The sequence below is a fragment of the Myxine glutinosa genome, chromosome 11, assembly GCF_964187855.1.
Source record: "Myxine glutinosa chromosome 11, kmMyxGlut1.1, whole genome shotgun sequence".
NCBI lineage: Eukaryota > Metazoa > Chordata > Myxini > Myxiniformes > Myxinidae > Myxine > Myxine glutinosa.
Window position 1 is genome coordinate 94795403 of NC_136271.1, and position 15512 is coordinate 94810914.

General features: G+C 44.2%; 1 protein-coding gene across 3 annotated transcripts in view; it reads right to left on the minus strand.

The window, feature by feature from the left end:
* TMEM168 (transmembrane protein 168) overlaps positions 1–15512 on the minus strand; it is a 38881-nt gene that overhangs the window by 5077 nt on the left and 18292 nt on the right. For all 3 annotated transcript variants that reach the window (XM_068131479.2, XM_068131480.2, XM_068131482.2), the window contains 3 exons: positions 9200–9559; positions 6652–6794; positions 2070–2344 (listed from right to left, as the gene is read on the minus strand). In XM_068131479.2, the coding sequence (XP_067987580.2) occupies positions 2070–2344; positions 6652–6794; positions 9200–9559 (778 nt within the window). The remainder of the gene's footprint in view (positions 1–2069; positions 2345–6651; positions 6795–9199; positions 9560–15512) is intronic.

Consider the following 15512-nt stretch of genomic DNA (forward strand, 5'->3'; position numbering starts at 1 on the left):
GGGGCGCAGCACACGTCTTCCTCGTGCTTTGAACCAGAGATTAATGAGACATATTTGTGTTTTTCAGGTAGCAAATGCATCATATGGTTACCAAACTGAAAAAAGTCAATCACTATCTGTACTATAAAGCAGGAAGTGACCGTTTGCTAACTCGTCATATAGCTTTTGGCACATGTCGACCAAACTTGGCGTGTACTCAATGGCTCTCATCATGATAACCCGATAACGAAAGCACAGAAAGAGTAGAGGGTGCAAGACCAGAGAGAGGAGGCGGTAAAAGACAGAGAGACCACCGGCCTGTCTTCAATGGGAAGGTGATGGGGGCCTTGTCCCCCTGTCCCACACACCCCAGGTTTCTGCAAGGTGCACGTGGTCGACCATCAACTCTCTTCTGTTGAAACTCCTAAAATCCCAAATCACTGCTCACCTCCAATAATTCGTTCCCCTTTTTCCCCACCTGTGGAAACATCTTCCACATTCCCTTCAATGTCACTCTTCCCTCCAATCTCAAAGACCAATTCACCACCACCTCAGACCATCCCCAATCCAAAACCATGATTTTCTGCAGCCCCATTACCCATCCCCCCCACCCACCCCCTTCTAAATTTCCAGTTTTTCCTTCCTGAGAGTTTGCTTCTGTATCCATCTTGTCCACCTCATGCATCCTTCCCCACCCCTCATTCTATTTATCCAAGTCTCGCTGTATTTTGTCCTTCATCCCTGCTGTTGCTGTTTCTCCCCTCTCTCTTCTGTTCCTTGTTTTGCATCCTGATCTGTTCAGCGTCGAATCTCTTTCACAAGCCTCGACTCTGTTTACGACAAATAAAAAAAACGAAAAGATTTTGAAAAGAAGGACCAAATGAAGGTAGCAACACAAAGCCTGAGTACCAAATTAAGTCACATCTGGACTAAAAGGTGTCAATGGGGTGTCGGGAAAAAGAAAGCGTCCTGGTACTGGCAAGGCACCAAGCCGTGCAAACGGCAATGCTTTTCCATTTTTCTTTAAAAGATCGAGGCCTGATCCGATCCTCTATTTCCATGGGATAATGTATGAATGCGCTGTTGGAAAATACCATCCTTCACTTCTTGGCCTGCTCTCCTTTTCCAATGTCACCACGTCTTCATTCCAGAAACGTCGTCTTACTTTAAAAGAGAAACTTTGCCTTACCTCGTGTCTCATTTTAGTTTTTTGAATACCTGTCCCCTCTACAACTAGAGAGTTCACAGAACACCTTACCAAGGACATTGGCCCCACCCAACATGTCCTTGCATTGAGAAACAAGGACGTGGGCGGGGACAGCGAGGGGCAAATTTGATTGGTCGAGATTATGTAAAATGCCGTAATATTTTGTGCAAGTACCGCTAAACAGAAGGGTTTTGAAAATGCCAAGAAGGCGATTTGTGTCGCAGTGTTCAGGTACCGTACGTGTATGTCAATTGAAATATAATAAATATTTAAAAGGTTGTCTAAAAGAAATTCAGGAAGTTTACCGCCATTGCTGCAGCGTCTTTTACACCACCTTATTTAACATGTTACATTAGTTATTTGTGCCTGCTGTTTGTGTCCTTTATGACGTCCTTAAAAACAGTCATTTCCTGTTTGGAATGACTTTCAGTTTTGTTTTACTACCAGACAGGTAGACAGAGTAAAAAGATTATCTCACGCCTCTCTGTGCAGGTGCGATCGGGACGAATTCAGAGCCAAAGTGCTGCTAAACTACAGGTTAAGCTTGTTTTCCGGCTTGTGTTGAAAAAAAAAACATTCAATGGAAATCAAGTTGTTCCTCGATCATAAACAGACGTTTATAGACAGACAGAAATGATCCAATTGCTAAACCACACGTTTCACTTTGCGTGTGCAGGGTAATTATGCTTTGAAGTTCAGGTGACCCCCCCCAGAGATTGACCATGTCTTAAATTAATCAAATAATAAACTTCCCAATTCTTCCCGGTTTTTCCCAAAACTTCCCAAAACTTCCCAATCTCGTACAGTGGTTCTACTAGCCGGTATGCGGAGTCTATATTACGGTGTTCTGCTGCACCATCCGTGGAAAATGTATAGTGCCTACCTGCCAAGGCCCACTCCCCGGAGTTGTGCGTATGCCCACTGTAATGGAGGATGTAGGTGTCATGGCGAGGCCCATCGTCCGTGCGTTGGTCAAAAAAGGTTCGCAGTTTGCCCCTCAAGTAATCCAAGTTTACTCCGCTCGTACTGTAATCGCAGCCAAAGTTTTCAACCATGTGACGAAAGAAGAAGCGCTGGATGGCATGCAACATGGTTGTCGCACGCAGATTGATCCTCTCGATCAGGTCAGGAGGCAAAAGCATTGGCTGCTTATCTGGGCTGGAATCAAGCAAAAGAAAAAGACTTAAGGACAAAGGAGGTAACAACACATAAGTTGTTTGCAGGATCGTCATTCCAGTGGGTTAAGCACATGTTCCTGACAGCCACTCTCGAGAAGCGGTGACCTTTGTCATGGAAAAACAATTATAATTCATACATAATGGAGCAAGCATTTGTAGGTATGTATGCATGCATGCAGGTCTGCTCTATACCCATTGGTTGGACAGCTGGCCTGACGCCACCACACAATTATAACCTCAAAAAACCAGAACAGCACTTTTCGATGTCGTGACGTCGACTGATATGCCTCCGCCCACATTATGACATCATTATGCATAGTTGTACCAAGTTTGATTTAAATCTATTCAGCTGTTCTCAAATATCACATTTTTACCTGACATGACCTCTGACCTTTGAGCAAAATCGAATCACTTCATCTTTGCATCATAATATATACTTATACCAAATTTAGTCAAAATCCCATCGCTGGTTCACAAGTTACCTCGGTAACAGAATTTTTACCCAACGGGACCTTTAACCTCTTGACCCCAAAATCGAATCAGCCAATCTTTGCATCATTATACACACTTTTACTTCTATCCCTTCTGTTTGACTTGCATCCCATCAGCCGTTCTTAAGTCATCGTGGTGACGAAAACCCATCACGGATGGAGGACTGGACAGCCGGATGGACACCCCACCATTTTGATGTGCCTAAGCCACCTTTGGGAGTTTCATATTCCCAATCACCATTGCCTCCAGAGAAGTTTTCCGTTCAGTGTTAAACAACATAAGCGACTGTTAAGAGGATCACCAAATATCAAAAGGTTGGAGCCGATCAGGCATCATGGGCCTTGTGAAAGCGACAGCACAAGTCAGCTTCAGGCCTCTGGTACAGTGCAATTTGAATTATCCGAGCTCTATAACCACGATGTATTATATATGCACACAAGCAGTTGGCATGTTTTTGTTTCAAGTGTGTAACCCGAGTTATTTTAATTTTCGGGAGTGATCGAGGCAGTGGTCTGTTGCCTCTACACTGCCCAAATAAAGGGATGTGTCAGAAGGAAGTATTGCATGCTTGGAACAAGATCTCCCATGGGGCAGGTACTCTGCTAGTAATAATGACAATAATAATAATAATAATAATGAGTTCCCTTGCAAGGAACATAAACATATGAGGTCATTAGGCCTATCAAGCCTGCACAATGGTGTTCGTCCATAACTTATCCTTTTTAAATGCTAGGTGTCGAGCAATGAAGCAACATGTACCAGGGTACCTTTTACTTCTACATCTTACTATAATTCACCAAATGTCTGTCTGTCTGTTCGAAGGGACCGTAAAAACTGCTGAACCGATCGCAAAGATATTTTGGGTGGGTAATCCTGGGATCTCCAGAAGTAAAATAGGCTATTTAGTTTTCCCAATTTCAGCTTTTGTCTCCAGCATTCTCAGGTTTGGACTTCCGCATAACATTCGCGTTCGCATAACGTTCATTGTGACGATGTTCTCGTTGTGACGATGTATGTGTTCACGGTAGTGTTTGACGTGACGGTGTGAACATAATTTCGTAATGTTTTTCGTTTTGTAATCCTTTAATCAACGTTTAATGTTTAATGAACGTTTAATGTTTCATAAGCGTTTAATGCCCTTCGATGTCCGGGGCCACATGCGCGCTACACTGGACGGGCCAGCGTGTACCTTGCCCTTCGCCGTCATGCTCGGGTAAACCGCTGAGCTGAGTGATGGGGACTGGGGCTTGAGGCAGTGTCCCACGAACGAGGAATTCCCAGTAAGCGCGAGTCATCAGCTCACGTTGATTAAGTCCCTGCCTTTGTACACACCACCCGTCGCTACTACCGATCGGACGGTTTGATGAGATCCTCGGATCAGCCCCTGCACGGGCCGTTCTCGACTCGTGCTGGTGCACCGAAAAGATGAGCGAACTTGACTGTCTAGAGGAAGTAAAAGTCGTAACAAGGTTTCCGTCGGTGAACCTGCGGAAGGATCATTATCGGGACAACATGAGAGCGAGCGAGACGCCAGATGTTTTCCATCAATAACTGCAAATCCCCCACTGCTCCCCTCCCCCAAGGTGTCCCCCAAGGTTCAGTTCTTGGCCCCCTCCTCTTCATCCTTTACCTGTCCCCGCTCGGTCACTTAATCCGCCGTCATGGTCTCCAATTCCACTGCTTCGCCGATGACATCCAGCTTTTCATCTCCACCAAGTTCGTCTCCACCGACACCCACTCTATCCTGACAAACTGCATCACTGAAATAAAATCCTGGCTTCAAATCAACTTCCTCAAGCTTAACTGTGATAAATCTGAAATAATCATCATTGGCCCAAAAACGCTCACAAAATCCACCCATAACTTTGCCCTCAACATCGACGGTATCTCAGTATCCACCTCCCCTCACATCCGGAATCTTGGCGTCATCTTTGACCAAACCCTTTCCTTCGACAAATACACTAAACAGATCACAAAGTCAGCCTTCTTTCACCTGAAAAACATTGCCCGTCTCCGCTCATCCCTCTCCTCCACGGCTGCAGAAACCCTCATCCACGCCTTCATCACCTCCCGTCTGGACTACTGCAATAGCCTCCTCTATGGTTCACCCTAAAAAATCACCAATAAACTCCAATACATTCAGAACTCCGCTGCCCGTCTACTCACCCATTCCCGGACCCGTGACCACATCACCCCCGTCCTTTACAAGCTTCACTGGCTCCCCATCCCCCAGAGAATCCAGTACAAAATCCTCCTCTTGACATACAAAGCCCTCCATAACCTGGCCCCATCCTACCTGGCTGACTTCCTCTCCAGACACACTCCCACCCGCAACCTCCGCTCTGCTGGTACAAACCTCCTGACCCCCTCCATCCGGACCAAATTCAGATCCTGGGGGGACAGGGCCTTCTCCATCGCTGCGCCCACCCTCTGGAACTCACTACCTCACACCATCAGAGACTCCTCCTCACTCACCACATTCAAAACATCACTAAAGACCCACCTGTTCAACACTGCATTCAACATTCAACCCACAGCATTTAACCCCTGACTATCTCTTCTCCTTCTCCCTCCTTTTGCTTTAAATATTTCCCTATTGATTCTTGTCTTTTTTGAAATTGTTGTTTCCATGTATTGTTATGCATTATGTTTGCCACTCTGTCAAAGCGCCTTTGGGCTTCTGGAAAAGCGCTATACAAAATAAATGAATTATTATTATTATTAGATGTACGTGGTCCGTGATCGTCCATGTACTGTTTAGCCATGTACTGTTTAGATTTTGATGATTTGCATGTGATATGATTCAACGGGTGTTTATATGAATCGTTTAAAATAAAAAAGCCTTCAATTTCTGATATTTTACCTTTTCATTTGGGCTTCCCAATTGAAGCCCCGCCCATAGGGCCGGTGCTGTTGCTAGTGTTTAAAACATACTTTTTAAGTCTTTGGTATAACTCCGCCAGAGCTGGAGCCACTGCCGGCCTGCCGGCCTGCCAGACTTAGAGCTGACATTCTAACAATTGCGCCACCGACTGGTGGCCTAATGGTTAGATCGTCCTGGAAAGGTCACCACTCCATCAATGGGAGTGAAGATTTCCACAAAGCATTCATGGGAATCAAACCCACACCAGTGAGGGCAACGCAGCAAGGCCTTGCCCATCAAACAACCAAGCCGCTCTGTCTATCCGTGTCTAACCCTAAACCTTTTTGTTTCATTAAATACTGAAACATTCGATAATTTGCACAAATAAACAGCTCTAGATGTGTTTGAGTGGTGGAACGTGCTGCCAAACGTCTTTACGCTGTCTAGCTTAGGTTCAAATCTCGGCCCAGCTAGAAATTCTCACCCTGGTGTTGATCATGCAGTGCGATGCATCAACGTCTGTGCCATCCATTGGAAGGACGTTAAGCCGGAGGACTCGTGTGCCGGCACCGTTTGTTGGTGGACGTTAAAGATCCCATGGATGTCGCCTGGTTAAGTTACAAATTCCTTCTGACCACCTTCCTGTGTCGAGTATCCTGTGATGGAGTGGTGACACATCCAGGACTGGTTCTAAGCTAGAACAGTTTCACGACTTGTACTGATACTCTCGAGCTCTATCAAGACTACAGGCCTCTGCTGGCAAACTTTTTTTGTTTTTGTTTTTACACAATAAATCACAAATGATTTAGCATGAATAGCAAAAACAAAGCTTAAACCAAGCTCGCAGTTTAGAAACGAGCAGCCAATCACCAAGAGTTATTCACTCGATTGTCAAAAAGCCAGCACTGGTTCAGTAACACTTTAGAAAGTACCTGCAATATCCGGTTGGGATTATAAGTGAGTAGCCAACACAAGTACCACCAAGGCAACTCCCCAACTCGTGGAAAAGTCCAAACACCAATGACTCCAGGGGCAGTATGGACATGAACAATGCAATGAATGTGCCATTCTTCCCCTGGGGAGTAAAGAAAAAGATGCTCATGGCACACACTACGATTCTGGAACAATGCGAGCGGGTAGGCCATCAAACTCACTCAATCTCCTGGGAGGAACACGACCATAATGTAAGTGAAGTACATATACAATGGCCGTTTGTCACATCATGCCTGTGTCATATCCGTGAATACTTAACAAAAGGTGGGGATAATCATCTTACTATAATTCACCAAAGGTCTGTCCGTCCGTCCGTTCCCAGGTACCGCAAAAACGGCTGAACCGATCGCAACGAAATTTTTGGTGGGTAATCCTGGGACGGTCTGGAGTAAAATAGGCTATATTGTTTTTCCAAATTTTCCCCAAATTTTCCAGTTTTTCCAATCCCCCTGGAGTAAAATAGGCAGTATTGTTTTCCCAATTTTTCCCCAATTTTTAAATTATTCCAATTTCCAATTTTTCCAAACCCCCTGGAAAATAGGCTATATTGTTTTTCCAATTTTTCCCCAATTTTCCAATTTCCCAGTTTTTCCAAACCCCCTGGAGTAAAATAGGCAGTATTGTTTTTCCAATTTTTCCCCAAATTCCCAGGTTTTCAAAACCCCCTGGAGTAAAATAGGCAGTATTGTTTTTCCAAATTTTCCCCAATTTTCCAGTTTTTCCAAACCCCCTGGAGTAAAATAGGCAGTATTGTTTTTCCAAATTTTCCCAATTTTCCAGTTTTTCCAATCCCCCTGGAGTAAAATAGGCAGTATTGTTTTCCCAATTTTTCCCCAATTTTTCAATTATTCCAATTTCCAATTTTTCCAAACCCCCTGGAAAATAGGCTATATTGTTTTTCCAATTTTTCCCCAATTTTCCAATTTCCCAGTTTTTCCAAACCCCCTGGAGTAAAATAGGCAGTATTGTTTTTCCAATTTTTCCCCAATTTTCCAATTTCCCAGTTTTTCCAAACCCCCTGGAGTAAAATAGGCTATATTGTTTTTCCAATTTTTCCCCAATTTTCCAATTTCCCAGTTTTTCCAAACCCCCTGGAGTAAAATAGGCAGTATTGTTTTTCCAATTTTTCCCCAATTTTCCAATTTCCCAGTTTTTCCAAACCCCCTGGAGTAAAATAGGCAGTATTGTTTTTCCAATTTTTCCCCAATTTTCCAATTTCCCAGTTTTTCCAAACCCCCTGGAGTAAAATAGGCTATATTGTTTTTCCAATTTTTCCCCAATTTTCCAATTTCCCAGTTTTTCCAAACCCCCTGGAGTAAAATAGGCAGTATTGTTTTTCCAATTTTTCCCCAATTTTCCAATTTCCCAGTTTTTCCAAACCCCCTGGAGTAAAATAGGCTATATTGTTTTTCCAAATTTTCCCCAAATTTTCCAGTTTTTCCAATCCCCCTGGAGTAAAATAGGCAGTATTGTTTTTCCAATTTTTCCCCAATTTTCCAATTTCCCAGTTTTTCCAAACCCCCTGGAGTAAAATAGGCAGTATTGTTTTTCCAATTTTTCCCCAATTTCCCAGGTTTTCAAAACCCCCTGGAGTAAAATAGGCAGTATTGTTTTTCCAAATTTTCCCAATTTTCCAGTTTTTCCAATCCCCCTGGAGTAAAACAGGCAGTATTGTTTTCCCAATTTTTCCCCAATTTTTAAATTATTCCAATTTCCAATTTTTCCAAACCCCCTGGAAAATAGGCTATATTGTTTTTCCAATTTTTCCCCAATTTTCCAATTTCCCAGTTTTTCCAAACCCCCTGGAGTAAAATAGGCAGTATTGTTTTTCCAATTTTTCCCCAATTTTCCAATTTTAAAAATTTCCAATTTTTCCAAACCCCCTGGAAAATAAGCTATATTGTTTTTCCAATTTTCCAATTTCAATTTTTTCCAATTTTCCAGTTTTTCGAAACACAATGGATTAATATTTACCGACATGAACAGTGATGCGGCTTTTATTGAAATTCTACAAATACTGTTCAGATTTTGATGATTTGTGTGTGATGTGATTTAACGGATGTTTATATTAATCGTTTAAAATAAAATAAAAACCCTTCAATTTTTCTGATATTTTGCCTTTTCATTTGGGCCTCCCAATTGAAGCCCCGCCCATAGGGCGGGTACCGTTGCTAGTACAGGTAACACAAAAAGAAATACATTTGGCCACAGTATGAGCACACAGTATCCTGCTCTTTTTGAAAGGTGGCCATGTTAGTAACATTATGAGTGCTGCCATTGCTTTGTAAACATAGGCTTTCTCACACGCAGCCAATAGAGACAGCAATTGTGTTACTTTTTACACCAAGAGTAATATTTGTCGCACGTCGTGACGTGCAAACATTCATCTCCTAGAACCGATGTGATTGGTGGACCTCTAAGCTGGTGACGTCTCCGAAACAAAATCACTTGTTAAAAGTACATGGATTAAGAGAGAGAATCGGGCACCTGCCAGCACACGCCTGCCATGAAGATGGTGGAGATGAGGGCTCCGAGTACGAGCTGCTCTGCGACAAGACAGTAATGGCGCATGCCCCGCGATGCCATCACGTCGTCCAGGCCTTTGCTACCGGCGCGCAGCAAGGCACATGTACCCAAACAGTCGTTGAGGCGATTGTGGAAGGCCCACAGGGCGGCGACCAAGACCAGGTGAGAGGTAACCCACAGTATGCCGATGCAGATGATGCCGAGCAAACGAAATATGTACCAGCGGTTGACGTTTCCGAGGGCGAACGCCGACAGGATGATAAAGAACAGCTCAGCCAGCAAGAGAACGACAACGGAGAGACGACGCAGCATCTTGTGTGCCTGGAATGAACCCATGAGCAGAGAGCATGAGCATCATGTTTAAATGTCAAAAACTCCATGTTGTACATAATCCTTCATTGCAACAAAAGGTACAAGCTCCTCCAAATCTATTCAAGAAAACCTAAATCCCCAATACCGCTTTACTCCATCATAATCCACACGGTAACACACAAACACTATCACGACAGCAGAGCGCAAACCTTCGCCAGGCTGAACAGTTTACGTTTTGTATCCCCCGATAGGCCGGATGTGGATCTCAACCTGAACCAGAATCTAATCGGCTCGTTCTCATCACCTACCCGACTCATCCACCTCGTTTTGTCATCACTCGTCACCTACCCAACTCATCCACCAAGTTTTGTCATCACTCGTCACCGACCCAACTCATCCACCTAGTTTTGTCATCACTCGTCACCGACCCAACTCATCCACCTAGTTTTGTCATCACTCGTCACCTACCCAACTCATCCACCGAGTATTGTCATCACTCGTCACCTACCCAACTCATCCACCTAGTTTTGTCATCAATCGTCACCTACCCAACTCATCCACCTAGTTTTGTCATCACTCGTCACCGACCCAACTCATCCACCTAGTTTTGTCATCACTCGTCACCTACCCAACTCACCCACCTAGTTTTGTCATCACTCGTCACCGACCCAACTCATCCACCTAGTTTTGTCATCACTCGTCACCGACCCAACTCATCCACCTAGTTTTGTCATCACTCGTCACCTACCCGACTCATCCACCAAGTTTTGTCATCACTCGTCACCGACCCAACTCATCCACCTAGTTTTGTCATCACTCGTCACCTACCCAACTCATCCACCTAGTTTTGTCATCACTCGTCACCGACCCAACTCATCCACCTAGTTTTGTCATCACTCGTCACCGACCCAACTCATCCACCTAGTTTTGTCATCACTCGTCACCGACCCAACTCATCCACCTAGTTTTGTCATCACTCGTCACCGACCCAACTCATCCACCAAGTTTTGTCATCACTCGTCACCGACCCAACTCATCCACCAAGTTTTGTCATAACTCATCACCTACCCAACTCATCCACCTAGTTTTGTCATAACTCGTCACCTACCCAACTCATCCACCTAGTTTTGTCATAACTCGTCACCTACCCAACTCATCCACCTCGTTTTATCATAACTCGTCACCTACCCAACTCATCCACCAAGTTTTGTCATCACTCGTCACCTACCCAACTCATCCACCTAGTTTTGTCATAACTCGTCACCTACCCAACTCATCCACCTAGTTTTGTCATAACTCGTCACCTACCCAACTCATCCACCTAGTTTTGTCATAACTCGTCACCTACCCAACTCATCCACCTAGTTTTGTCATAACTCGTCACCTACCCAACTCATCCACCTAGTTTTGTCATAACTCGTCACCTACCCAACTCATCCACCTAGTTTTGTCATAACTCATCACCTACCCAACTCATCCACCTAGTTTTGTCATCACTCGTCACCTACCCAACTCATCCACCTAGTTTTGTCATAACTCGTCACCTACCCAACTCATCCACCTAGTTTTGTCATAACTCATCACCTACCCAACTCATCCACCTAGTTTTGTCATAACTCGTCACCTACCCAACTCATCCACCTAGTTTTGTCATCACTCGTCACCTACCCAACTCATCCACCTAGTTTTGTCATAACTCGTCACCTACCCAACTCATCCACCTAGTTTAGTCATAACTCGTCACCTACGCAACTCATCCACCCAGTTTTGTCATAACTCGTCACCTACCCAACTCATCCACCTAGTTTTGTCATAACTCGTCACCTACCCAACTCATCCACCTAGTTTTGTCATAACTCGTCACCTACCCAACTCATCCACCTAGTTTTGTCATAACTCGTCACCTACCCAACTCATCCACCTAGTTTTGTCATAACTCGTCACCTACCCAACTCATCCACCTAGTTTTATCATCACTCATCACCTACCCAAGTCATCCACCTAGTTTTGTCATAACTCGTCACATACCCAAGTCATCCACCTAGTTTTGTCATAACTTGTCACCTACCCAACTCATCCACCGAGTTTTGTCATAACTCGTCACCTACCCAACTCATCCACCTAGTTTTGTCATAACTCATCACCTACCCAACTCATCCACCTAGTTTTGTCATAACTCGTCACCTACCCAACTCATCCACCTAGTTTTGTCATAACTCAGCACCTACCCAACTCATCCACCCAGTTTTGTCATAACTCGTCACCTACCCAATTCATCCACCCAGTTTTGTCATAACTCGTCACCTACCCAACTCATCCACCTAGTTTTGTCATAACTCATCACCTACTCATCCACCTAGTTTTATCATCACTCGTCACCTACCCAACTCATCCACCTAGTTTTGTCATAACTCGTCACCTACCCAACTCATCCACCTAGTTTTGTCATCACTCGTCACCTACCCAACTCATCCACCTAGTTTTGTCATAACTCGTCACCTACCCAACTCATCCACCTAGTTTTATCATCACTCGTCACCTACCCAACTCATCCACCTAGTTTTATCATCACTCATCACCCACCCAACTCATCCACCAAGTTTTGTCATAACTCATCACCTACCCAACTCATCCACCTAGTTTTGTCATAACTCGTCACCTACCCAGCTCATCCACCTAGTTTTGTCATAACTCATCGCCTACCCAACTCATCCACCTAGTTTTGTCATAACTCAACACCTACCCAACTCATCCACCTACTTTTATCATCACTCGTCACCTACCCAACTCATCCACCTAGTTTTATCATCACTCGTCACCTACCCAACTCATCTACCTAGTTTTGTCATAACTCGTCACCTACCCAACTCATCCACCTAGTTTTGTCATAACTCGTCACCTACCCAACTCATCCACCTAGTTTTATCATCACTCGTCACCTACCCAACTCATCCACCTAGTTTTGTCATAACTCGTCACCTACCCAACTCATCCACCTAGTTTTGTCATAACTCGTCACCTACCCAACTCATCCACCTAGTTTTGTCATAACTCGTCACCTACCCAACTCATCCACTGAGTTTTGTCATAACTCGTCACCTACTCATCCACCGAGTTTTGTCATAACTCGTCACCTACCCAACTCATCCACCTAGTTTTATCATCACTCATCACCTACCCAACTCATCCACCTAGTTTTGTCATAACTCGTCACCTGCCCAACTCATCCACCTAGTTTTGTCATAACTCGTCACCTACCCAACTCATCCACCGAGTTTTACCATAAATCGTCACCTACCCAACTCATCCACCTAGTTTTATAATCACTCATCACCTAACCAACTCATCCACCTAGTTTTATCATCACTCGTCACCTACCCAACTCATCCACCTAGTTTTATCATCACTCGTCACCAACCCAACTCATCCACCTAGTTTTATCATCACTCATCACCTACCCAACTCATCTACCTAGTTTTGTCATAACTCGTCACCTACCCAACTCATCCACCTAGTTTTGTCATAACTCATCACCTACCCAACTCATCTACCTAGTTTTGTCATAACTCGTCACCTACCCAACTCATCCACGTAGTTTTATCATCACTCATCACCTAACCAACTCATCCACCTAGTTTTATAATCACTCGTCACCTACCCAACTCATCCACCTAGTTTTATCATCACTCGTCACCTACCCAACTCATCCACACAGTTTTGTCATAACTCGTCACCTACCCAACTCATCCACCTAGTTTTGTCATAACTCGTCACCTACCCAACTCATCTACCTAGTTTTGTCATAACTCGTCACCTACCCAACTCATCCACCTAGTTTTATCATCACTCGTCACCTACCCAACTCATCCACACAGTTTTGTCATAACTCGTCACCTACCCAACTCATCCACCTAGTTTTGTCATAACTCGTCGCCTACCCAACTCATCTACCTAGTTTTGTCATAACTCGTCACCTACGCAACTCATCCACCTAGTTTTGTCATAACTCATCACCCACCCAACTCATCCACCGAGTTTTGTCATAACTCGTCACCTACTCATCCACCTAGTTTTGTCATAACTCGTCACCTACCCAACTCATCCACCGAGTTTTGTCATAACTCGTCACCTACTCATCCACCTAGTTTTGTCATAACTCGTCACCTACCCAACTCATCCACCTAGTTTTATCATCACTCATCACCTACTCAACTCATCCACCTAGTTTTGTCATAACTCGTCACCTACCCAACTCATCCACCTAGTTTTGTCATAACTCGTCACCTACCCAACTCATCCACCTAGTTTTACCATAAATCGTCACCTACCCAACTCATCCACCTAGTTTTATAATCACTCATCACCTAACCAACTCATCCACCTAGTTTTATCATCACTCGTCACCTACCCAACTCATCCACCTAGTTTTATCATCACTCGTCACCAACCCAACTCATCCACCTAGTTTTATCATCACTCATCACCTACCCAACTCATCTACCTAGTTTTGTCATAACTCGTCACCTACCCAACTCATCCACCTAGTTTTGTCATAACTCATCACCTACCCAACTCATCTACCTAGTTTTGTCATAACTCGTCACCTACCCAACTCATCCACGTAGTTTTATCATCACTCATCACCTAACCAACTCATCCACCTAGTTTTATAATCACTCGTCACCTACCCAACTCATCCACCTAGTTTTATCATCACTCGTCACCTACCCAACTCATCCACACAGTTTTGTCATAACTCGTCACCTACCCAACTCATCCACCTAGTTTTGTCATAACTCGTCACCTACCCAACTCATCTACCTAGTTTTGTCATAACTCGTCACCTACCCAACTCATCCACCTAGTTTTATCATCACTCGTCACCTACCCAACTCATCCACACAGTTTTGTCATAACTCGTCACCTACCCAACTCATCCACCTAGTTTTGTCATAACTCGTCGCCTACCCAACTCATCTACCTAGTTTTGTCATAACTCGTCACCTACGCAACTCATCCACCTAGTTTTGTCATAACTCATCACCCACCCAACTCATCCACCGAGTTTTGTCATAACTCGTCACCTACTCATCCACCTAGTTTTGTCATAACTCGTCACCTACCCAACTCATCCACCGAGTTTTGTCATAACTCGTCACCTACTCATCCACCTAGTTTTGTCATAACTCGTCACCTACCCAACTCATCCACCTAGTTTTATCATCACTCATCACCTACCCAACTCATCCACCTAGTTTTGTCATAACTCGTCACCTACCCAACTCATCCACCTAGTTTTGTCATAACTCGTCACCTACCCAACTCATCCACCTAGTTTTACCATAAATCGTCACCTACCCAACTCATCCACCTAGTTTTATAATCACTCATCACCTAACCAACTCATCCACCTAGTTTTATCATCACTCGTCACCTACCCAACTCATCCACCTAGTTTTATCATCACTCGTCACCAACCCAACTCATCCACCTAGTTTTATCATCACTCATCACCTACCCAACTCATCTACCTAGTTTTGTCATAACTCGTCACCTACCCAACTCATCCACCTAGTTTTGTCATAACTCATCACCTACCCAACTCATCTACCTAGTTTTGTCATAACTCGTCACCTACCCAACTCATCCACGTAGTTTTATCATCACTCATCACCTAACCAACTCATCCACCTAGTTTTATAATCACTCGTCACCTACCCAACTCATCCACCTAGTTTTATCATCACTCGTCACCTACCCAACTCATCCACACAGTTTTGTCATAACTCGTCACCTACCCAACTCATCCACCTAGTTTTGTCATAACTCGTCACCTACCCAACTCATCTACCTAGTTTTGTCATAACTCGTCACCTACCCAACTCATCCACCTAGTTTTATCATCACTCGTCACCTACCCAACTCATCCACACAGTTTTGTCATAACTCGTCACCTACCCAA